Source organism: Anguilla rostrata, chromosome 2 (genome assembly GCF_018555375.3).
Source record: "Anguilla rostrata isolate EN2019 chromosome 2, ASM1855537v3, whole genome shotgun sequence".
Lineage (NCBI taxonomy): Eukaryota > Metazoa > Chordata > Actinopteri > Anguilliformes > Anguillidae > Anguilla > Anguilla rostrata.
The window spans coordinates 17,551,959-17,576,519 of NC_057934.1; the positions used below are offsets into that span (position 1 = coordinate 17,551,959).

At 46.8% G+C, this 24,561-nt stretch overlaps 1 protein-coding gene across 1 annotated transcript in view; it reads right to left on the reverse strand.

The window, feature by feature from the left end:
- The window catches only part of slit1b (slit homolog 1b (Drosophila)), a 115,102-nt gene that overhangs the window by 37,178 nt on the left and 53,363 nt on the right, over window positions 1-24,561 (reverse strand). Inside the window, exons 5-9 of the mRNA XM_064320908.1 lie at window positions 13,282-13,353; window positions 11,716-11,787; window positions 10,596-10,667; window positions 8,385-8,548; window positions 3,767-3,911 (exon numbers count right to left, since the gene is read on the reverse strand). Of these exons, the coding sequence (XP_064176978.1) occupies window positions 3,767-3,911; window positions 8,385-8,548; window positions 10,596-10,667; window positions 11,716-11,787; window positions 13,282-13,353 (525 nt within the window). The remainder of the gene's footprint in view (window positions 1-3,766; window positions 3,912-8,384; window positions 8,549-10,595; window positions 10,668-11,715; window positions 11,788-13,281; window positions 13,354-24,561) is intronic.

A 24,561-nucleotide genomic window follows, 5' to 3' on the forward strand; every position in this document is an offset into this window, starting at 1 on the left:
ATATCCTGCTGACGGAACCCCTTCCTCCCTGGGCAATGCTATGGCCAGTTATGCATTAGCCCATGTGGCTCCCTGCCAGAGTCAACACTGGCATCTCATTCGATTATCTTACAGCATCTAAAGTTTCCACCACCGCGATGCTTGCGGACTCGCAGTCGAAATGGAAAAACCAGAGGATCTGTTTTCCTCATCCGACACGAGCAGTCCTTTGACCGTCGGAGGATGTCGCAGCCTTAACAAAACACTTAACCATGGTCCAAAGGAGGAAAAATGTTGTTGTTGCATCTTGAGTGATTCATAGCCCGAGCACACCAATGACTGCCTTACAAAAGATCCTGTTTAAATGGGAAAAAAATCGAAATGAAATCATTGGGAGAGTACTTAGGAATGTACTGATAAATAGCCCAACAAAAACGGGCACAGCAGGACTTCCAAGGCAGTCCATGAGACATTGATTTTTCCATTATAGACTCCCCCGCTAGTCGTAGCATAGAACAACTGAGAAGAAATGTGTTTCACTTTTGCCATCAACGTTATATAAAAATGTGCCATTTCAGCACTGTCCTCTTCTTGACAGTTGGTGAGAATATAGCCTGAGTTATTGCCCTAGTCATTACTTTAAAAGGATTCCTGCGTTTACCATTTCATTATTATTTGGAAAGAAAGAGCATTTTCATAAAGATATGCGCAGAAATCCCATTTAAATGCTTTGGATTGCATGTTCCAAACCACAGTATGCGGCAGAGATTCTTGAGGTTGCCCTGTTCTGGTCTGTTTATTTCAGCGTTATTTATGTTTGTACGAGTGAATTTACTGCTGTGTCATTGTGGCCGCTGCTCATGGCTTCTCCAGAGACAAAGAGCTTCGCCAAATCGTTTAGTTCAGCTGTCAAAGCTCAGCAGATCTGTATCGCATAGAATTTTCACAAAGAATCAACCCCACGCTTTACCCACTCTTATTCCACACCTGTTTGAATCTACAATCTTCACAGCAGAACTCAGTGAGCTCCTGTGTTTCCGGTTTTGTCTGAGTGTGCATGTGGTTTTCATGGCTAGGTTTGTGTTTGCTGTATGAGTGTGAGTGTATCGTTTGTATGTGAATGACACGTGTGCCTGTTTGTATGTGTGTTTACTTTGTGCATGTATGTACTTGCACATTTGTGTGTTTTTTTTGTTATGTATTTGATTTGCTTGTGGTTTGTTTGGGTTTATATATCTATGTTTCACATATGTGTGCATGTTTTCTCTGTGTGTGTGTTGGTTGCATGCACATGTATATCCATGTTTTGTGTGTGCAACTGGGCATGTGTGTGTGTAAATTTGCATGTGTGTTGTTTGCATGCATCACGCATGTGTGTGTATGTGTGCGTTTGCTTGTGTGTGCATGTGTGTGCATGTGTGTGTGTGTGTGTGTGTAAATTTGCATGTGTGTTGTTTGCATGCATCATGCGTGTGTGTCTGTATGTATGCATGTGCTTGTGTGTGTGCGTGTTTGCATGTGTGCGTGCGTGTGTGTGCATGCGTGCGTGCGTGTGTTTGTGTGTGTGTGTGTGTGTGACACACTGCAGCTGTTCCACTGCTCTGCTGTACAGGGGAGCCAGGTGATGAATCAGAGGAAGGTTATGGGAATCGATTGGGGTCGGGGGGTGGAGGGGGGGACCTGCACGGTCGCGTGGGGGGGGGGGAATTAGCGGCCGCTATCTTCAATCAGCCGCGCGAAGAAACAATCTCCTAAAGTAGCCCGCGGCGGATGATCAATGCGTCTCGTTTGATTCATCAGCGATACGCAGGGCTTTAATTAAATGGGGACACACAATGCCATTGTGCGCTATTCACCTCGAGCCGCCTTACAGGAGGCCGTGTAACAGGAGCTGGCTGCCACAGGAGCAGTTGTTGTGTATAAGGCAAGTGTCTTTGGGGATCTTAAAGTGCCACGGAAACTAGCCGTGCAGGAACTGAGGAAACATGACGGGTATACTGTGAGACTGGAGCAGAGACAGAATTGCTTTTCATCACATGAAGAAAAAAAATAAACAATGCAATTCTTTCTTTTAAAAAATTATTACAATGGACACCTAGCTCATTATCGTACAAGTACCCAGTGACATTTTCCTGCATCTTCCTGAAAAATAAATCATTGAAATGAAATGGATTTGATCCTGAAAACTCAAAGATCCACAGTGTGTGCGTGTGTGCGTGTGTGCGTGTGTGCGTGTGTGTGTGTGAGTCAATAGCACAGACCACACAGTCTCACATGTGGGAGTGTGCAGAGGGATGAGATATAGAAGACAGGCAACAAAAAGATCCATAAATCCCAGTCCCTTTGTGTGCTTTTCCCATTATCTACAGATACTGTATAAAAGGGCTTGTGTGTCTGTGTGTGTGTGTGTGTATATAACTGAGAGCACATGCCTCTTTATGTGTGTGTGTATGTGAATATCTGTGCTTGTGTGCATTTAGTCAACATTTCTTTGTTTTAACTCCTATTATTCAATCACTGGCAAACCCACCCCCCTCCCAAAATGTGTTTGCGAAGAGACAGAGAATGTGTATTGATTCCACACGTCCCACGTCAGGCTGGCAATGATAAAGGCGAGGAGAGAGGAACAGCAGTTTGGAAACAGCCTCCAGATACGGGGTGCGGGGGTTGGGGGAGGAGGGGAGGGGGGGGGGGGGGGTTTCTGCTGGTAAATGAGCGCTTAGCATCGTGGAGGGGGCACAGGGGGCAACACCCTGCCGGTGTGGGCCTGCTCGTCTTCTCTGCCCCCCCCCCCCACGTCCGCCAACGTCACGCTGGCGCCGGGCTAAGCGCACGCCGCGTCCTGGCGCGAGGAACGACGGCAGTCACAGCCAATAGAAATCGACGAAGCGAGTCGCATCGAGCCAACGGCAGAGAGCCGCGGTTCCCGGCGGGGAACCACGCGGGGCCTCGTGTGCAGACCAGCCGCGACGAGGAGGCAGAGCGAGGCGGCGGAGGCCGGGAGGACCTCACGCTCGCGCCCGCGCGGTTTCTGCGAGCGCGGGACGCTTCATCGGCCCGGAGAGCGATGGAGGGAGCTCTGCCAAGAAGACCCGCACGGGGAGCCGGCTCTAAATTTAGGTATGACTTTATACTTCGGGTCTGATAAGAGTTTCAGATGTCCCATGTTGCTGGGAGAGGTTGCTGTGCTTGCCTCCGCCCCCCCACTCTCCCTCCCCTCCTCCTCTCTCTCTCTCCCTCCCCTCCTCCTCCTCCTCCTCCTCTCTCTTTGAAGCCTCTCAGAGGTGATGCATTTCCCCCAAAGAGGGCCGAGAGGACGGGCAGGGGCAGAGCTGGGACTCTGGATCAAACGCGGCGCCGGTTCGGGCTTCCCCTCTCAAGCGCCGAAAAAGGGGTCAGCTTTGTTAATGAGCCATCGAGCCACGAGCAGGTTCCAAAAAAAACCTCTTTCTGAAAGCCGAATTTCAGCCATTTTGTTTGCGTATGTTTTTCCCCTCGGCCCCTCGGATGAATTTCAGAGCAGCTTTTTTTCTGTAAGGGTTCCTCTGGTCATTCACTTAATGACCGCAGCAGTTTTTTATCATTAATTTCTCATCAGCTGAGGGTCTCTGACCCATGGAACTGAAAGTGAACCTTTTATGCAGATGAGGGGGCGGGGCTGTTCAGGCTTGGGTACTGAGGACGCTTTCGGGCAGAGTCGTTAATGAACTGGCCGACGGATTGATTGGTTGATTGATTTGATTGATTAAGCCATGTTAAGGCTAAAGGTAAGGAGGGCGGGACTTACATCTCGGCCATGCTGTCGGGAAGGTTGGCGGGAATGGCGGTCAGGCCTTTTCCCCTGCAGTCCACGATGTTGCTGGAGCAGGTGCACATGGCCGGGCAGGAGCCAGCCGCCAGGCTGCAGGTCTGCAGGCTTGACTCAGACTGACCTGCGAGTGACATTACATCACAGTGAAAATTCAGCACGCATTACATTCCATTACAGAATACATTCAGGGAACATGTTACGTGAAATTACAGGACACATTGAGGGTACACTAAATGCAGACTGCCCAACCAGTTAGACGCCACATCCAACACACCCCAGTCCTAATGGCTGCCCCTGGAAGTAATACATTATTGGCTTTCTACTCTTGACTAAATCAGACACAGAGAGAAAGAATGTCAGATGGGGGATTACAGTCATTGTAAAGATTCTCATAAATTAATTTTTGCTCACTCAATGGGCAAAAGCATTGAACTCCACAGCTGAATAGCTGCCTTCCCACCTCTCAGTTTAAATGAACAGTTATGACGGCCACCCTGTCATTGACTTACAAAAAGAAATCTTGGGTGGCCAACGAGCAAAATTTAAGAATTTAATTTGATTGTTTGATGTTCTTGTGCTGTTAAGTGATTACTGGATTTTGTTATCTTCCCGGTGTTTGTTTTCGTTGATATCCATGCTTGTAAATTTGTCAGTTAGCTAGTGAGCTAGCTGCACTTATTAGCAACATCGGGTCCAGATTGCAAGCAACATCCTTGCCTACTGTAACATCCAACTAAAAACCTAAACAAAAGTATTTGACACTGTCAGCTATGACCACAGCCAGTGTTAGTGCCAGGAATATTGCGGGCATGAGATGTGCTCTCATTTCTGAAGCATCAGTCTCGGTTTCAAGGTTTTAAAAGTGTAAATAATACTCAAGGTATCACAAAGATATTCAATACACTATATTGATTTTTTTTCCTGCAACAATAGAGCAGATGCATTTTCCTGAGTGTAACAAATACATTCGAGAGGTGTTTGTTGCCTTTTGTAAAGTCAGTGTATCCCTCTTTTCACTTTATCCTCATGTTCCTCTTTTCTCTGCACATCTGTCCTCCATCACTCTCTCTGTCTCTGCTTCTCCCTCTCTTACTAAAACATATACTGATGATAAAGAATTTATAATAAGGTAGGGAGGAAAATTCGACACCGAAATCTGATTCAGTTTTTTCATTTGAACTGAGTCAAAGGCGTAGTGGAGTAAGGGTGCACGTGTGACTGACTATTTACGGACTGGCCCAGAGAGAGCAGAAAACTGACTTCATAAGGGCTCAGTTTGCAGGGGATTTTGGAGTTTTCAGGCATTAATATTTGATGGACTCTCTCTGCGCTCCGGTTTAAGAGACCGTACTGCGGGAGCCTGCTGCTTTATTCATAAAGACAGAAACTCAGAAGACAAGAAGGGAGAGTCTCACCACAGTACCAAGAATACCAAAAATGGCCTTTTCTTCGTCTTCCTATTATTATTATTATTATTATTATTATTATTGTTATTATTATTATTATTATTACATTGTTGAATAATAGAGGGGGCATGAAAAAAGTGAAAGATGGCACCAGTCAGGCTAACACAAATTCATAAACTGTGCCTCAGTATCATTCCCACACACATACTCATGCTACACACACATAGGCAGTGAGAGAGAGAGAGAGAGAGAGAGAGAGATTTGGAGAAAGGGGGGGAGAGAGAGAGTGTGTGTGTGAGAGAGAGATATTTGGAGAAAGAGAGAGAGAGAGAGGGAGAGAAAGAAAGGACTGATCCTGGACAGCAGTCAAGTCCTGCACACCCGGTGTTGTGTGGCTGGGCGCAGCGTGCACACTGAGGGAAAGATTAGCAGCTTAAACCACAGGAGCATGACAGCGAATTCAGTCTCAGTCCAACAGGGTCTCAGCCAGTAACCTCTGCAGCCCACTGCTTCAGCCAGGCAATCAGCCATGGAAACCATTGCCATAGTAACCTGTTCCCAGTAATTGGTGTGCCCTGTGTGCAGCGACAGGCTGGCTTTCTTTCTTTCTCTTTCTCTCTCTCTCTCTTTCTCTGTCTTTCTCTCTCTCTCTCTCTCTACTTTTCCCCTAGTTCAAAATTCTTCATTTTCAAGACAAACAATGAACACATATTGCAGACGTATTGAATGGGAAATCCAGTTTATTCATATCATGCAGTATATTATTAATAAAGTGAATATTATTAACTGTTGGTCAGAGACCTGTCAACATTTACAATGCACACCTTCATAAAAAAGGCAGGTATTATGTGACTGTATCTGAATGTATGCTGTTGGGAGCAGGGTTGGGGGGCTTTTGAGGGACAGCAGTTTGGGGGAGGGGCAGATTGAGGCATTTTCTCAGTTTAGAAAGAGCTAAAGAGGAATCAAGGCCTCAGTCTATAGTTTTTCACAGGAACAATTATTTTGACCCTTGTGTTTCATTTGGGTCAAATTTTAAACTTCTACTAAAAGAGAAATGACACTTTTGAGAGATGCATTTCATAACCTATGACTAAACCAGAGTAAATCATTCATTTTTTGTTTTTTTAATTCCATTTGTTGTTCATCATCTGTATTTTTGTTTCGCCTTTTTGGTTTTTTTGAATATAATAAGACTAAAATGAAAAATAACTGAGAATGTCAGTTCACGACGATAAATATCAATAATCTACAATATGAAAACATTGTTTCATAATAATTTTTCACTGATAAACATGATATATGTTACCCAAGCCTATATAGTAGATTTTGTTTTACTATAAATCTCATCTTTATCACAAATTAACGACACTTTCATTGTTAAATCTGACCTAGCAAAGGTAAAACACAACCATAAGCCATATGTATTGTTTACATTGTTTGGTATTATATTGAGATATAATATATAGTATTATACAGAACACAAGGTTAAAGTGCCTCTAATGAAGGGCTATAGGGCAAGGGATTTCCTCAGGATTGAAGTGCATAACCGCTAAGTCCTACCTCCAGAGGCCTGAGTGCTGCTTCTCTCAGTCCAGTTTCAATCTCTAATTTATTTTCATATTGCCAACGCTTGTATAGTTGTCATGACAATAGCAATATCGTTTTTACAGGGTAAACTATAAAAATAAATTAATATAGTTTGTTTCCGTCTTTAGTGTCACTAAATGTCTCTCAGTCTATGGCAGGCAGAAGTATATTGTACTGCCAGGATCATGCATCTTCCTCTCCTAGGAGAATGGGAACGTTCTCATTATGAGGAAGATTCAAGAAATTATGGCAAATTTGTGTGATTTTCTGAAAAGAAAATTTATCTTTTTTTTCCGTATTTTGTGCATTTCTCTTGCTGGCATTGTGAGCGCAGCCTTTCCTCTGTTGGAAGCCAAGTCTGCCTGTGGTGGCCAGTTTGTACAGCCAAACTGTGCTCACTGAGCCTCTACAGTGAGTATTTTTCCAGGTTTCGTATTTTTGGCCATGATTAGATAAACTGCCTAAATGTATTGTCTTTTTAGGGCCAGATAGCAATTAAGTTTATTTTGCATTTGTGTTGGAGTGTTCCAGTCGTTGATATCATTTTATTTATGCCGTGCTATAATTTGGTTCACTATAATTTCCTGTTTTTATGGTGCTGTCCTGAGGCTGATTTGTGTTAGTAGTAGGTGTTCATGCAGTAAGCCTCGGGACCAACTGACCGAGGGGATTTTTAAAAGTGTTCAGCTCTTGGCATTTCAGGGATTTGTAATGGATTTGTAATGGGTTGGGGGTCGCTGTGGTTTAGAAGTTGCCAAAACGTAATTGCTGTTTTTTCAGTGTTGAAAAAAGTAGATATATTCTGTCTGAAGTATTTTTGTAATTAAGTGAGACTGTGTGTGGAAGGAAGGCATAGTATATGGATTTAGCTGCCAGTGTAACACAGGCAAGGGTTCTCTTTCTTATCTTGCTAGTCTTCCCTCTGTTCCTCTCTCTCTCTCTCTCAGTTCAATTCAAAATGCTTTATTGGCATGACATACTTCAATATATTCTGTCTCCTTCCCTCTCTCTCTTTCTCCCTCTCTTTCTAACACAGAGGAAGGACAGCTAGCTGAAAAGCCTGAGGCTCTCCAGTGTTCTGCCAAGCTCCCTTCAAAATATTACACCAATCTCATCACCCTCGCCACAGACCAGCCCACCCGAAATACAACGCAGGTGTCCTACCACAGATCTGCCCCCACTCCCCGCCCCAAACCAGGGAGGCTCAATGAGCACCAGCCTAATCACCAGCTTCATTTCATTTCTCACGACTTCAGGATATGTGTGCGTGTCTGTGGGGGGGGGGGGGGGGGTGTCATTTGCATGTATGGACAATCCATTGAGTAGTGGGTAGTATCTGTATGTACAGATGTGTGTGTGTGTGTGGTGTGTGTGTGCGTGCGTGCATGGTGTGTGTGTGTGTGTGTATGTACGTAGGCATCTGCTCACATACATATGTGTGTTTTACTATGTGTTGTGTCATTGGGTTTTAGTTTTAGTTTATAGTTTATTTGGTAGGGACAATGCAAGTTAACACAGTACCATACAGACATTATAGCTATTGCTAGTTTCCAACTCCTGTCCCTAGTTAGGCTTCTAAGGCGGGGGTCACGTCTTACCTGAGCAGGAAAACTCATGTTTCTGGATCTCGGCCACGTTGAGCCCCCGGAGCTGCGGGGGGGAGGTGCACTGGGTGAACAGGCCGACGGTGGGCCTCTGGCGCAGCCACTGGGACAGCCAGGCCAGGTGGCAGTCACAGTGCAGCGTGTTGGAGTGAAGCCGACTGGAACGCAGAGACAGAGACACAGATAAGACCAGTGTGCATGCATGACTGTGTGAATGCCCGTGTGTATGTGTGCGTGGGTGTGTGTGTGCGTATGTGTCTGTGTGTGTGTGTTTGCATGTGTCTGTATGTATGTGAGGGTACTTGATTGTGCCAGTGTGTGTGTGTGTGTGTGTGTGTGTGTGTAAAGCTCTGTAGTGTTTTGCCAAAAACCTTTTTAAAAATTCACATTCTCAACACCCTCACATGCTCCCCAACGACATATACACTGCAGGCGTTCCGCCAGAGATGTGCCCAAACAGGGAGACATGTCAGCCCACAATCTAATCATCACTTGCAAATGAGTGAGAGAGTGTGCAAGTGTGGTCACCAGTGCATTCCAATTACCACATGAGGCACTGTCATTCTGCCCTGGAGCAAAACACTGTACTGATTTCATTAGACACTGGAATGTAATCAGTATCTCAGTGGAGTTCAATGGATAACATGTAGAAATATGCAGTATGAATGATGTAGTCGTAAATAAGAAAACACCAGGTAAGAAATGTGTGTGTGTCCGTGTCTGTGTGTTTGTGTAAACCCTTAGTTTACCTGCAGAGAGATGACAATGATTTCTTTTGCCCTGCTGGCTCAGATCCAACATCGTTGAAGATTGTAAGCGCTGTGTGTGTGCACATGCATGTGTGTGTGTGTGTGTGTGTGTGTGAGCGTCTCCAGGCTGCTACAGTAACCAGCCCAGACCTTCACCCCCTAAGGTTTAGTATTCCCTCAGGTGAGTCTCTGCCCCAGTCACTGTTCTACCTTTATACAAATCTGCATGACATGCGTATTAACTCTCTTAGTCCGCATGGGCACTGCAAATACACACACCTACACGCACACGCGCACGCACAGACCCAACGACCCTCCCCCTAGACAGACACACACACAGAAATCCCCATGTCTGGATCCCATTTACTGAACTATTCAAGCCTATTCTTCTTCAATGAGATTATCTTGCCACGTCTCTCCCCTAAATCATCCAGTTCACAGAACGTTTCATTCAGAAAATGGCTGAGAGTGCGGTAACCCACCTACCTCCCCAGCCCACCCTCCGAAAAGAGAGAGACGGGGTTCATCACCATAGCAACGATCACATTAGTCATTTTCTGAGGCATCGCTGTGACATTTGCCACAAATTTTAATATTATATCAGTTTCACTAAATATCTGCAGACAATAGTCTTTCCCCTCTGATTCTTGGTTGTTTTCCACTTCTTCTGGGAGCGGAATGGGGAAATAGTTTCTGGCTTTCCTAAAATCCCCACAGTCCCCAGTGTGGCTGGTGGCACCAGACCAAGCCTCCTGGCCCCTGACTTGCAGATTGGCGGTTTTGGGTTTCAACGGTACGGAACCCCCCCCTGACTTGTCAGCTTTGCCCGCAGTCCGCTGGCTGAAATGTTTGGGGACAACTGGGTTTTTGGGTATGTGTGTGAAAAGTGACAAAGAGTTGTAAATAAGATATGGAGAAATAAAATAAAAGAGGGGAGGGTGTAGATGAGAATTTCCCTCAAATCATGACTGGGGGAGGGCGATAATAAACCTGTCCCATCCTGACAAGTGGTCCTGCAGGGATTAAACGTTGCCGATAAATTTAAAAAAATAAATAGTTAATCCCCTGGGAAGTGAACTGGTTTGAGAGACAGCCAATGTGAATGTGTAATCCATTACAGCATTTATGGTTAATTTAAATTTCTAAATTGCTGCAGATTTGTATTTTTTATTTTTGGACTACTGGATGTACTCCTGTATTACATGAGACCACAATTATCATACTAAACGGATTGCCATCTTGTGACCCAGGTCTGTGGCTGTGCAATGAAACCCTCAGTGAGCGTAGGTCAGAGGTCAGATCTACTGTACGTGCACACGCTGGTAAGAGCTCTGATTGGTGGCTTTCTGGGAGGAAACCGTGAGAGTGACGGGACTGGCTAGCTTGTGAGAGGTGATGTACAGTAATGTAGAAAGGCTGGGAGGTCAGGAGGTCACAGATGGCAGAGGTCACTCACAAGGTGCGCAGCTTGGGCATGTGGTTGAAGCTGGAGACGGGGATGCTGCTGATGTTGTTGTTGTTCAGGGTCCTGCAGAAATATAACACACACACGCACACACACGCACACACACGCACACATGCACACACAAAGAGATGTCAGATTTAGGGCCCTCCCCTCCCCAAGGCCACCATGCCACTCTGTTTGACAGAGAGATTCCAGCACCTGCCAGCTGGTTCCAGAACCAGTCAGGCTGAACCAGACTGTCTGTCCCAGCCCATCACCCCCTGGCACCGGTACCAGCCCAATGGAGCAGAGCAGCACATGCCCCCCCCCGCTCCCACCGTACGTCCTACTGTCTCCCACCTTTCACCACAGCACCACATCCTCCCCCCAAGTCAGTTAGGATGCAGGATACCTCTTCTGGCTTCATGCTTCTCCTCTGGGACCACTACCTCTCTCCTTCTCTCCCTCTCTCTCTTGGTCTCTCACATTCTTTCTTTCCGTACAGACCATGAATGCAGAGCATGAACAAAAACTGAACACAGATGATGCACGCAGGCACAGGCCAGGGGCTCCGCCCCTTTAGAGTCCACGCGTCTGACTGTCCATATGGGGGGGCGGGGACACGGCCTAGTCAGACTGGGCTGGCACCGCCTCTGGGCAACTGGAAGTGATTACGGGTGCGAACCACGTGAGCCCGCCCCCTCCGCCCCCACCCCACCCCATCCACACCTGACTCCTCTGGTCTCTGGTCCCCAGCTGCAGCCTGCAGACAGCAGGCCACTTTAATCAAGCACGTCCAAAAATCGCGCTTGTGTCTGTGTGTCGCGGCGGGGGGCCAATCACAGTGCAGTCTGCTCCCTAGCAAGCGTGCCGGGCAGAGCCACTTCACTCGTAGCGAAGGCTGGAACATTACCCGGAGTAATTAGAGCCATCGGATAGCGCCCGCGAGGGCCGCTGCAGATGTGGCTGTGCATTAAGGTCTTATCCCCTTTCAGGAAGGGCTCGCAGAGCAGCTGCACCCGGCCTGCTTTCCTGCCCTACGGGAGGGTGTCTTGTCGGTTGTTTTGAGCGAAGGTGCGCTGTGGCAGAACGAACCCCCTCCCAAACCCCGCGACAGACAGGTCATACTTACAGAACCTCCAGGCCCCTCATCGCACGGAACGCCCCCTCCTCGATGCAGCCGATGTGGTTCTTGTCTAGCTGTCTGTAGATGCATACACGGAACACAGGCGTGTGCACACACACACACACACACACACACAAAGAGATTAAGGCTGCCTTATTCAGAACATAAACATACACAACCCAATAAAAAACCTAGTGACATCCAAACACAAATTCAAAAACATACCAGTCAACAAACATAAATACACACAGAAACACATACGCACACACACACGCACACAACCACACACACACCAGCATAGATTCACAAAAATAAACAAAGGCCTGGAAGACTCAGAGATGGATGCAAACACATTTACAGACCCTTATTCAATCTCTTCACAGGCGCTTCGCAGGCTCACAGGCACTTGGAAAAATCAATACGCACTTAAAATATGGCTTCAGTAAGGGAAACCACGATAGCACGGATAGCCAGAATTCATAGCCTTCTGAAGCTTTTATTATTTATTGAGCACCTGTGGACAGTTATTATTGCCTTAAGCTTCACATAATTGAGAGTGAGCGATACACCTGCTAAATTGACTTTCTGAGATGTATGTTACGACCTATGTGTGTACGTATGAAGGAAAGTCAATTGCTATATTGAGGCAGTTCATTCTTACAATATAACCAGCACCGATAAAAATGAATTCTCTGTTTGTATTAAGAAAGGTAACTTATTACACAAACAAAAATGTGGAGTTCGTCACTGCATACTGAATTGACTGGGATTATACTCCACTTTGTGTGCATGGGACGGAGTGTAGCACAGTGGGTAAGGAACTGGGCTTGTAACCGAAAGGTTGCAGGTTCGATTCCCGGGTAGGACACTGCTGTTGCACCCTTGGGCAAGGTACTTAACCGAAATTGCTTCAGTATATATATCCAGCTGTATAAATGGATACAATGTAAAAATGCTATGTAAAAGTTGTGTAAGTCGCTCTGGATAAGAGCGTCTGCTAAATGCCTGTAATGTAATGTAATATAATGTTTGTGCCTGTGTGTGTTCTCTGAGATGAAGGCATTTCACCGAGCAGTCTCACATGTGTAACACATTGCGCTGCAGTTTGATCCACTGTAAGGTCAATTAGGCTGTTGGCTTTTAAACACGAAGCTGTCTGAAGTTCTCATTCTGTCGTATAAGTGGAGTCCATTGTGTCTTGACTTGCCGACAGGCCACAATTGAAAACATTTAAGGTTTCGGGTGTTTTATCCCACTCTTGTGCGAGCAGCAGTTGATATAGTGGCAATATGAGAGTGAGGCTACATAAACCTTATAACGGGAAGATTTTATTGTGTTGTCAATCACAGACTCTTAAGAACCAATCTGAGGATTGTGTTCTCTACTGAAAAGCATTAGGTTTTGGTTTCTATCAAAAGAGTCAGTGACAGCATACAGTCCTGGCCATTTTGGGAGTTAAGAAAGATTAATTAATGCATCATGCTCAGAACACCTGCTGCAACACAATGAGGAGTGTGCCTTTCTACTGTTGACGCCCCCTGCAGGTTCTATAGAGTGGGTACGTATACTCACAGGTTCTTGATGTCCGTTGCTCCACGGAAGGCCTTTCTGGGGATTGCCTGGATCCCGTTCTCACTCAGGTCCCTGCAGAGACAGAAAGTACTGTCGGGTCAAAACAGTGAAACACACACTGTACTTGCACACATACCCTTGCACACGCAAAGATTAAACAGCAACTCAAACCCACCCTCAGTCACCCGTGCATAGTACATACCCATACACATGCATGGCACACCACACACACACACACACACAGACACACACACACGGACAGGGCAGCCAGGGGGCCATTGATAATCATAAAACTCAAGAAGTATGTGAAAAAACAACATAACCTCCAGTGTGCATTCAGCACAGATCTGTCTCCCCCCATTTTTGAGTTGACGTTTATAAAGACGCTACGCAGATGCGCTGGTGTAAAGCGCAAGCTTTTTAACTCGCGCTCCTACAGCGTGCTCAAGGGATGGAGTGAAAGGTCTTGATTTGGTAGAGGCAGACACGTCTCCGCGCTGCAACCCCTCTCGAGAACGAGAAGAGTAGGCTTGTCTGCCATTTCTCCAGAGCCTGGATTCTTAACCGTACTCTTCCTCAAAGCCTTCAGCTCCCTGCTAATCACACAGCTGAACATGGTTTGTCAGAGAGCCACGTTATTTTGTGAGAGTCTACTTAAGAGAAAAACTCCCTGCACAGATCCCGAGCAGGGAGCTATTCTATTGCATCTGTAATCCAAAGGGAATGCACACGCAGTGGATAGACAGAGAGAAAAATAAAAAGAGAAAAAAAGAGAAAGAGGTAGGAAGGAGAGAGAGACCAACAAGAACGAAAAACCTTGCCAACTAAAACCACACACCTACCTTCCACACACTCTCTCTTACAACACAATTACACACATATTTCAGACAGCAGCTGATGCCCTCCTAACAAGCGCACAATGGGACGCTGACACAGTGCTCGATGCCGGAAGCACGTTGGTGTGTTTGATGGAAGTCGTCGCACCTCATTCTCTCCCGCCATGGTGATCATTAGACCTTTCAAAACAACATTTCTGAGATGTGTTTCAACACGCAGGGTGCACGCAGGGGGCTACAGGCATACCACGGCTTAATGGCGTTGTATTGTACCACATCATCCGCGATGTGTGCTGTCTCGCCAAGCATTTGTAGCGTCATTGCAGTAAACCCTGAGTTTTTATTTAACAGCACAGCTCACTTAAAAGATATCATAAAATGCAAACAGACAGCCTTAAATAAACTACTGATGAGATTCCGGTTAGCACAAAGGGACCGCATTCCTCCTAACAGATACCCGCTCAACCCATTCAAACGCAAGCGCACACACAACCACATTCGTGCACACGCTCAAACATGCGCACGTGCACACACACACACACACAAGCCCCACTGACCGGCTGACAGTCAGGAGAGTTTGCGGCGTGTGAGGTCAGAGGTCAAGGAGCGGGCGCAGACACAGTAGCCGCGGCGTGACCCGTCTGATCAGATCATCGGACGCCGGGCCTGAGGGCCGGTGGGGCTCGTTTCCAGAAGGGACCCTGCCGCCGGGGCCTTGGGTGACGCACTTTAATGCACCTATTATGTGAACGCGCTGCGAGTCACCCTGGCTGAGAGCGCAGTGATGACAACGTAATTGAATTCCACGGCAGAGAGGTTTGCCAGCGACATAAGCAACCGCGAGGGGGGAGAGAGAGCAGCGCAATGCACTAATCACTGCTAATAGGCCGTCGCTTTAACAGCTACCCTCTGCTTCAGCATATTGGTCTTGTAATCGCTGCACAATGTCTGTTGCATTACAACCGACTTTGTCTAAAAAAAAAAAAATGCTGCCTGTAATTCGGGATCCTTTATTGCATTTTTTTTCAGTCATTTATTTTATTTGTTCACACCGCATTTATTTAACGTGCCGAGAACTGATATGTTTCCGTGGAAGAGAACCTCGAACAATGGCTCCACATGCACCTCTTTCCTCGCTGTTATGCAATGAAATGAATATCACCGTTATAAAGGCAGATCACACATCCTGCAGGCAGGAGAGAGAGACACAGAAGAGAGAGGAGTGAGAAAGAGAGAGGTGAGAGAAAGGAAGAGGCATAGACAGAGCGAGAGAATGTTAGGGGAGAAATGACACAATGGGATGTCTTAAAAAGCAGCCTACAGGAAGGGGGAAAAAATGGCCCAGCTTGGCAGTCCTAAGCCCATGTTAATGGCAGCAGTGTGCGACTGGCTGGAGTTGACAGCGGTTTGAACAAAACCAACCCCTCCCCCCTCCCCCGTCGCCCACCATCGCTGGGGGCCCAAATAAGTGTCCGGGGAGGAGAAAGCGGGACGGTCCGAGGCACTAAATCAGGTGGCGTCTCCGTCACTCCCAAACACGCAACCCCACCACCAGATTCTCATGGTCTCGGTCTGGAGACAGAGGCTTCCAAGTTTATTGACTTTCTTCACTGAGAGCCAACAACCAGACTCAGAAATGAACCAGCCCCCAGTGTGTCTGTATGTGTGTGTGTGTGTGCATGTGTGTGTGTGTGTGTGTGTGTTTATATGTGCATGTGCATGTCTGTGCACATGTGTGTGTGTGCGCGAGTGTGTGTGCATGCGTGCCAGCGTGTGTATGTGCGTGTGGGTCTGAGCATGTTTTTTTTTAATGCACGCATCTTTAAAAAGCAAAACAGGACATAGCTGTGGGAGGCCATATTGTGGTTTTCATATTTTTTGAGAACGCAGCATGCTGGAACGGCTGCAAGTTACGCTCCAAGCGCCCAGAATATGACCTGGAATATACATTTTGAGAATGCCATTAATTCCTTATGGAAATTGCAACGATCTGTGGAAAATGTCCAGGGCAGGGAAGAGGACAGGCTGGAAGAGGCTGCTGGAGATCTGCATTGGCCCGGTGTCACTGAACAGCTCTCATGCCATCTGGATTGCTATGGATCTGAACTGCCCTGACCAGCAATGTCCAAAGAGTCAATATCTACACATGCATTTCATACAGTAAACACAGCCACACACAGGGACAAACACATAAAACATACAAACACATGCTCAGAGATACACAAACTCAAATATACTTCACCCATAATTGTGCACACAAGCACACAAACATATTATTAAGGATATAGAACACTCAGGTCTAATTGATTTTAATCTCGAAGAGACTTTCTGGTAAAACAGAGATCAGAATTGTACACATGTACACACATACTGTACACACACACACACACACACACACACACGCACACACGACTGGTTTGAAGAATAAGTCAGGCTCCCACTATTGATGCCCAACATTATCAAGGTGAGTGGTTTGGGGGAGCCCCACAGGCGCCCCATAATGTACGCAGGCAGCAAGGAGAGCGGAACTAATTGGCCGAGGGTTAATGGTTCGAGAAGCAGACCCCCACAGGGGGTGGAACTGCAGGTTATCAGATCTCTGCTCTGGAAACCAACAGCAGACGGCATTAAGTTACTTGGGCAAAGCTGCCCCCCCAAAAAAGCAGGCCTCTGTTAGACTCCTAATTGCCTGTTTGGACTTTTTTCATGGGCTAAGAGCTGTTCCATTAACAAATGGGGTACTCCTCAGGGCTATGCTATTTCATTTGGGGTACCCCTCTGAGTTTTTATTTCATATGATGTAAAGCCTGGAGTTGTACTGTTTCACACAGGGTACACAGCCTTACTATTGCAAATCAGGTACACCACTGAGCTGGACCAATGTGTTGGGGAAGCAGAGGGCAGGGAGTGATGCATCATAAGACATTAGTTTGTCACCCAAAGGAGGGTTTCAGTCAACAGGGCAACTTCCGCCTCATTGCTCACTATGGACTGACTGGACACCTTTAACACAACCAGTGACATCACTCAAGCTGCACGGGGCTCTGGGACCTGGGGACAGTTAGGTGAAGAAAGACAGGGGAGACAGAGCATCCTGCCCAGTGTCTGGGTGTAGGGTAGTCAGCGCTGTTTTAACAGCATCCTGTTTGTTTTTTTTTGCATGAAAGTTAATTAAACTGTGCCTGGCAGTATATGAGACCTCTGCATCGAAGGTAGTGATTCACGGTGAGTCACATTACAGGGAGGATTCCTTGGTTAGCAAAGAGAGAAAGAAAAATAAAATGAAAAGGGATCTGCAGCGCTGGTCCTTGCTGATCCACACCATTACCGTTCAGATCGCATCTTATCTTACACCGCATAACTATCTCAACGACTTCCCCTCCAGGTCCACATGCCAGCAGCCAGACTGAGTGGGGAGGGTTTTGGGGTTGCGGGGTTGGCTCTATAATGGAGTCATCCCTGGAGACCGACGGTCAAGCTCTGGGTGCCAGAACGGTGTCTGGCAGGCTTCCACGCGGTCGCTAAACCACAGCGCACAACACAATGGAGTCCATAGGACCGCAACTTCCACAGGATTTCACAACTGAGCTTTACTATCTAAATGTGGGCTGACTTCATTCACACGCTCAGCGTATAAATTAGATGAATTAAACCTAATTTTAATGTGTTGATTTGGTCTTGTGACTGGGGGTGTGAGGGATTCGGAGAAAACAAACGCAACAAAGTCGTATTGTGGTATAATGTGTGGACTCAGGGCTTTTGCAAATACTTTCAATATGATCCAGGCTCTCAGGCCTCTCTTTATCCCATAGAGTCCGATCCCAGCAGTGGCCCCCCTGTCAGTACACCATGTTCCTATCCCTGCCCTAGGGGCCCTGGAGAAGGGACACCTGAGACAATGAGCCTGCAGCACAGCTAAAGAACCTAGGGCCTGCAGCATAGAGCATAGCTAAACAACACAGGGCCTGCAGCACAGAGCACATCTAAAGAATGCAGGGCCTGCAGCACAGAGCACATCTAAAGAATGCAGGGCCTGCAGCACAGAGCACAGCTGAAGAATACAGGGTCTGTAGCACAGAGCATAGCTAAAGAACACTGGACCTGCAGCTGAATGAAGGAACACAGGGCCTGCAGCACAGTTAAAAAACATAGGGCCTGTAACATAATAAAGAACACAGGGCCTACAGCACAGCTATAGTGGACAGCAGCTACAGAACAGGCTACTGAACACAAGGTCTGTAGCATAGTAAAAAAACACACAACCTACAGCACAACTATAGAACACAGCACCTGCAGAACAGGCTACTGAACACAGGGTTTGTAGCATAGCCACAGCAAACCATAACCACAGTACAATCTTCAGAGCACAGTGAGCATAGCACATATTTAATATGCTTTAAAATACATACTTTAAATACTAACTCTTTAGTTATCTGTAAAACTTCAAAAACACTCTTGTAGATCTGTGAGCAAACATTATTAACCAAAACGCAAAATCATATGACAATTTTGTTCTTAATATATGTGAAAATAGGTGCTTCTTTTACAGTGTGACTATGTATAAAAAGGCCTGTATTTCTTAAACAGATCACTCGACATGGATGTAATACCCTCAAATTAAAGCTGACAGTCTACACTTTAATCTTTAATTTGATTTGAAATTAAACATATTCATTGTTTCATTTCCAATGCAATGTGCGAGGGAACAGAGCCAAAACAACATATATTGTGCCATTGTCCAAATACTCATGCAATGCGCTGTAAAACTGTCTATCTTCTGTACGTATTTGATTGGCGTCAAAATAGTTAAAGCATTTTTCCAGGCCTGGATCATAGTGCTAACTAAAGAACTTGATGACCACGGTATGACCTGAAGAACACGGTGACCGCAGCATGACCTAGAGAATAGCATTTTTTAAATTGACTGGTCTCCGTTCACCGTTTGGCAGTCATGCAAAAATCCTGGTGTGCAATCTTGTGTCTCCCAAGACAACCTTGGGAGCAGGGGGTAGGGGGACTGATTTCTCCCAAAGATAGTCTGAACCTTGTCCCTGACCTTTCACCTTTGACCATTATGCCCCGGGCTTTCATTGCCCCGGTAATAGAAATTCATTTTATCACACAGAGGGTATCTGTCTCCACGCTCCTCTCTCTAGCTCTGAGCGCCTGTCTTAATCTCAATGACACTGCACAAAAAGGACCACTGAAAATTCCCATTTCACTCTGTTTTGTAGTAATCTGTGCTGTTGTCCCAGTGCTAAAAGATACAGGATTCACTTATACACAGCCTGTAGCTCTCATCTTCTCTAGCTCCAGTGGTGGTTTTACAATCACTTTAAATATACCTTCTGCAAGCTGCTGTGGCTAAATTGTCAAGCAATGTTTTCAACAACTTCTGAGCATCTTCTTTCAGCTTCTTTCATGCAGTTCTGAAACTGGCCTGTGGGGGAGCTCTTGCTGGAAGGCCTGTAGACACAATTAGTTTTTCTTTGTGTGGCCATGATTGAAAACAGCAACTCTCTTCTTACAGCAATGAATGGATAAACTTCAGAGCACGTGTAAATATACCCCCAAGCCACAGGATTTGACGCCAGCCCCACAGCGCTTACAAAGGTTTATGTCAGCATTATAGTGTGTAATCCCTGTACAATCTCAACAATAAAATCCCACAGGCTTGCTAAAGCTTGGCAAAAAGAGGGGGGCGAAAACATGGCGACAAGAGAATGGAGACTGAGGCTTGAGAAACACACACACATACACACATGCACACACACACACACACTCATTTACACACACGCATTTACACACACACACACATACACAGACACACGCGCTCACGCACGCAGGCACACACACACACAAAAATCACTCTTTTTCTGCTCCATTTCCAAAGACGGTCAGGGGCAGTGAACCCCTCATCCACCCAGCCAGACTGTGAGAGCCTGAGAGGAAGTCAGCCAGCCGGGAGAGAGAGTGAATGAGAGAGAGAGAGAGAGAGAGAGAGAGAGAGAGAGAGAGAGAGAGAGAGAGAGAGAGAGAGAGAGAGAGAGAGAGAGAGAGCGAGCAGTGCTGACTGAGACCCCTGCTGACATGCCATTGGCTCCCAGGACATGGCCAATTGAACACGACACCAAACCACTTTTATCAGACAAACACATACATTCACACAAACTCCCCTAAAAAGACATTCTTACAAATTCCAGAACACACATATACCTTTCACCCAAAAAAACCTTTATAAACATACACATGCATACACACAACTACAAGCATACTGATGTAAACATACACTCTCACAGACACACAGACACACACACACAGATATCACTGAACCTGGACAGAACATGGTTGGGAAGACTTAATTTCCAATGATATTGGTTTTGAGGCAGCAGGGAAAAGGAAATCACTGTCACCTTGATGCAGGTAAATGAAGATACACAGACACATGCACACCATACGCACACATACTCCAATAAACAAAATACATACACAGGTGCTCACACAAACTCATACACACTCATATGTCTGTACACATACGTGCATACACACACGCACACGCACACACACACACACACACACACACGCACGCACACACACAGCTCTCAGTGTTGTTGTGCAGCTAGGTATCGGCGTACAGTACAAGGCGCTGATTGGAGCATGTGATTTATGAGCTGGAAGGTTGGAATGCTGGGTTCTGTGCAGGAGAGAGGGAGGGTCCAGTTCACCTCCCCAGCAGTGGTCTGGACTCTGTCAGCCACTGCAAACCCAGGCCATGCTCCCCACCCCACCCCAGGGCATGATGGGATACATCCTGACCTGTATGATTGAGTGATGCCAGGTAACAGACAAAATGAGTGGCCCACAGTACACAGTAAACTGACTGTGTGAACCTGTGGGCCTGTTCCAGCCAAGTTCTCAATCCATTTGTGTGTGTGTGTGTGTGCGTCTGTATGTGTACATGGGCATGTGAATATGTATGAATTTGTATAGGTATGTTTATCTGTAGAGGCGCATGTGAGTATGAGTGTGCATGTATCTGTGTATGTATATGATTGTGTGTGCTTGTGGGGGTGCATTTTCTGAGTGCTGTGTGTGTGTGTGCGTGTATGTGTGTAAGCCTGCATTTGTATACATATGTTTGTGTGAGTGCATATGCTTGCTGCTCTAAACACCTACTCTTCACAGACAGGTTTGTAACACGTCTGTTTCCCTGTGCCCATACATTGCATGACTGCAGTGCAGGGCCTGTCATTATAAAAAAAAAAATACGGGGCTGAGCAACAGAATAACAGCACGGACACTTTGGGAATCACCAGAACAAGCACAGGGACACTGGGAATAAACAGCTTCTTTCGCGCGGCGAACCGGAGACGCACGCCAGACTCCGTCGCCTCGCCATGTGAACATACGCTGTCTTCACCAGCGGAATCGTGCTGACAATCTCGCTGACAATCTCGCTGTAATTCAACAGCTGAAATCCCACCTGTGCAATCAGAGCGGTAGGTGATTCCCTTCTACCTGGCATTTACGAAGAGCGATGCACATATGAGCGTCCCGAAGGACTCCACCTCCACCGTCGAAAGCCCCCTTCACCCAGCAGAGGAAGTGACGAGGAAAGAGTTTGCGCGTGGAGGGTGGAGGGGTGGTCGTCTTTTAATTAGAGGCATTAATCACCATGGCCCCAGTTACAGTCCCCACTTAAACAGTAGCTTGTAATTAGACCATTAGTAAGTCATTATGAGACTTAATGAGGTGTGAAAAGCCATTCACGGGATGGCGGCACTGTTCTCAATAGTCTTTACTCGAAGCACATCTCTTTCCATCTCTCTCTCTCACTGCACATACATACACGTACACAGACACACTCCTGCATACATACACACACGTACACACACACACACGCATCTGCCCATGCACACACGTACACACACATGCTCATACACACACACACACACACGCACGCACACGCACACACACACGGACGCACAATCCCTGCCCGTCAGCTGGAAACACTCACTTTGGCAGGCGCTGATTGACACGAGCATGCAGACTAAATCGAGCACATCCTCCCTCAGCTCGGCACCGTCTGGCACTCTGAGAGGTGAGAGGCAGGCAGACACAAAGACTGTCAGACACACGCGCTCTCCGCGGACCCGGGCTAGCGAGGGAGGACCGCGTCCGTTTCTGCATTTAGCGCCAACTTCTGATTCTCCTTATTCAGTTCGCCCAGTCTATTAAGTGGACTGAAAATTAAGCCGCGTCTCTTGCTAAGCTCGTGGACGAGAGCTTGAAGACCTTCGTTGTTTCCAAAAAAAAAAAACATTTCTCTGCAGTCTAATCTGCGAGAAAGCTGGCATTGATGTTTACGGATAATTAGCTGACTGAGCCGGGGTCATTTGTGTAAACACAAACTCGCGGTCGTACGCACTGGCTCTCCAGGAGCCAGACTTCCCCACCCTTTCCTTTGAGAAAAAAAAAAAAAAAACAACACTTATACTGCATGCAAAACCTTCCAGGATAATTAGAGAACTAGAAGAGCAGGGGGGCAGTGGGCCAGACATGAGTGCTCTGCTGCGGTGGCATCAGCCTGAGCAGTGATCTCGTCAGGCTAGACGATGAGGCGCACAGGTACGCGGGGAGAGGAGGAGATCGGTGTATCGGCGACCTCACAGCTGTACAATCCGCTGGCGGGCCACTTCGTCTCATTCGCGCAGCGTGCGTCTGGCTTGCGGTCGGGGATCGTAGCTAATTAGCAGGACGTTGCGCGTCTGAATAACGGCTGGGACGCTGCGAGGTTGCCAGGTGCCCCTACTTAAACGGATAACGTGCAACATGCGTAAACCGGCCCGGACGTCTAATAACCTGCGAGGAAGGCGATGTAAATGGGGGTTTCTGTTTGCGGTGATTGAGTGAGTGCACGAGAGAGCAGCTCCGTGTCTCGGCACCGAACACATTCCCTCGCAGCAATGCTAAATGGATGACAATAGCCATGTAGCGTACAGCCCGGCGAACAAGAAACATTCTTGCCATTTTTCTCCAGTGAAAACACAGAGGGCATTTATAGACACTCCCCAGTCCCAGTGACCTTTGACTGAACAGGAGCCCTAAGGGGCAGAATGAAGGGAGGATTTAGCAGGTATAATTATCTGGAATTATGAGGTGCTAGTACGAAATCCGTTTGATATGTCCACTAAGGAAACTAACGTTCCACTCCAAAATATAGATTACGGGATTAGAATTAAAGAAAGAGGAAAAAAAGCGGGGAAAACAGCGGAGAGTTTGCACAAAGAGCAGCCCCACACAGGATCAGTAAATGCCTTTGTTTTTACAAAACTCCCTCAAAGGCATCTTACGGCCACATAACGGAACAAAATGCAGCGGATGAAGAATGCAGGACAGACTCCTTCAACAGTGCAAGCACCACCGTGCTGGCTCAGCTATTCCAAACATCTCTAACAAAATCACCCTCTAAAAATAACAAAGTGTTGCACTCTTTCCCCTTTACTGTTTCTGCTATGAATGTCAAAAGGTATGTCAAAGACACAGGAGGGAGGGAGGGAATGGGGAGGCGGGTTGAAGTGCAGTTTTACAGGATAAAACTATTGTGGGGTGGAGGGAATATGGACAGAAGAAGGTCAGTGAAGAATGATGGGCACAACATGGGCTATGTGTTGTAAAATGGTAATAGGTAAAACTTTGTCGAAGAAGGAAAATCTAGAATGACGGGTGAGATCTCAGATCTGTTTGGTCGAGGGCTTTGGGAAGGAGAGACTGTGTGTGTGTGTGTGTGTGTGTGTGTGTGTGTGCGAGTGCAAGTGTGCGTGCGTGCGTGTGTGTGTGTTTGCAGTCTGAGGATCTGTTCCTAGGGGCATTCACCAAACCTCTGCACTTTGCCTCTCCTTGCTCAAACACCCCACCCCCATTTCTGCACTCATTCCTCCCTTACAGACAGACAGACAGAGAGACAGACAGACGGACAAAGAAGAAATGGACCTATGGACTGCTCAACGGACCTATATATCCTCGCTGTCATTACAGAGCCTCTGTGGAGTAGTTTCCCTCTGCAGCACAGGGTCTGGGTATTTGGGTATTTGCCATTTTCCCTCCATCCGTGTCTCTGCTCATTCCTGCCTCCTCTCAGGGTAGCAGTGCAGGGAGTCGTGGTGTAAAAGCACCAGAGAGACTGTGAAAGCGCACCACGCAAACCCACAATGCAGACGCCATTTAAACAGAACGGCCCCTCCATGAAGACTCTTCCAGGCAAGCCGCTAGCGAACCGGCATCCCGATTCACTGTGGTCACTTCTGGTGCCGAGGCTCTCACCAAAAAGAACAGTGGGTTCTCTGATTTGTCAGTCAAATGCCCAAACTGGCTTTCTCAATCTGGTTATCTAATCACCCTGTGTCAAAAACTGTCTACATAATATATTTCATTTTATAGCTCA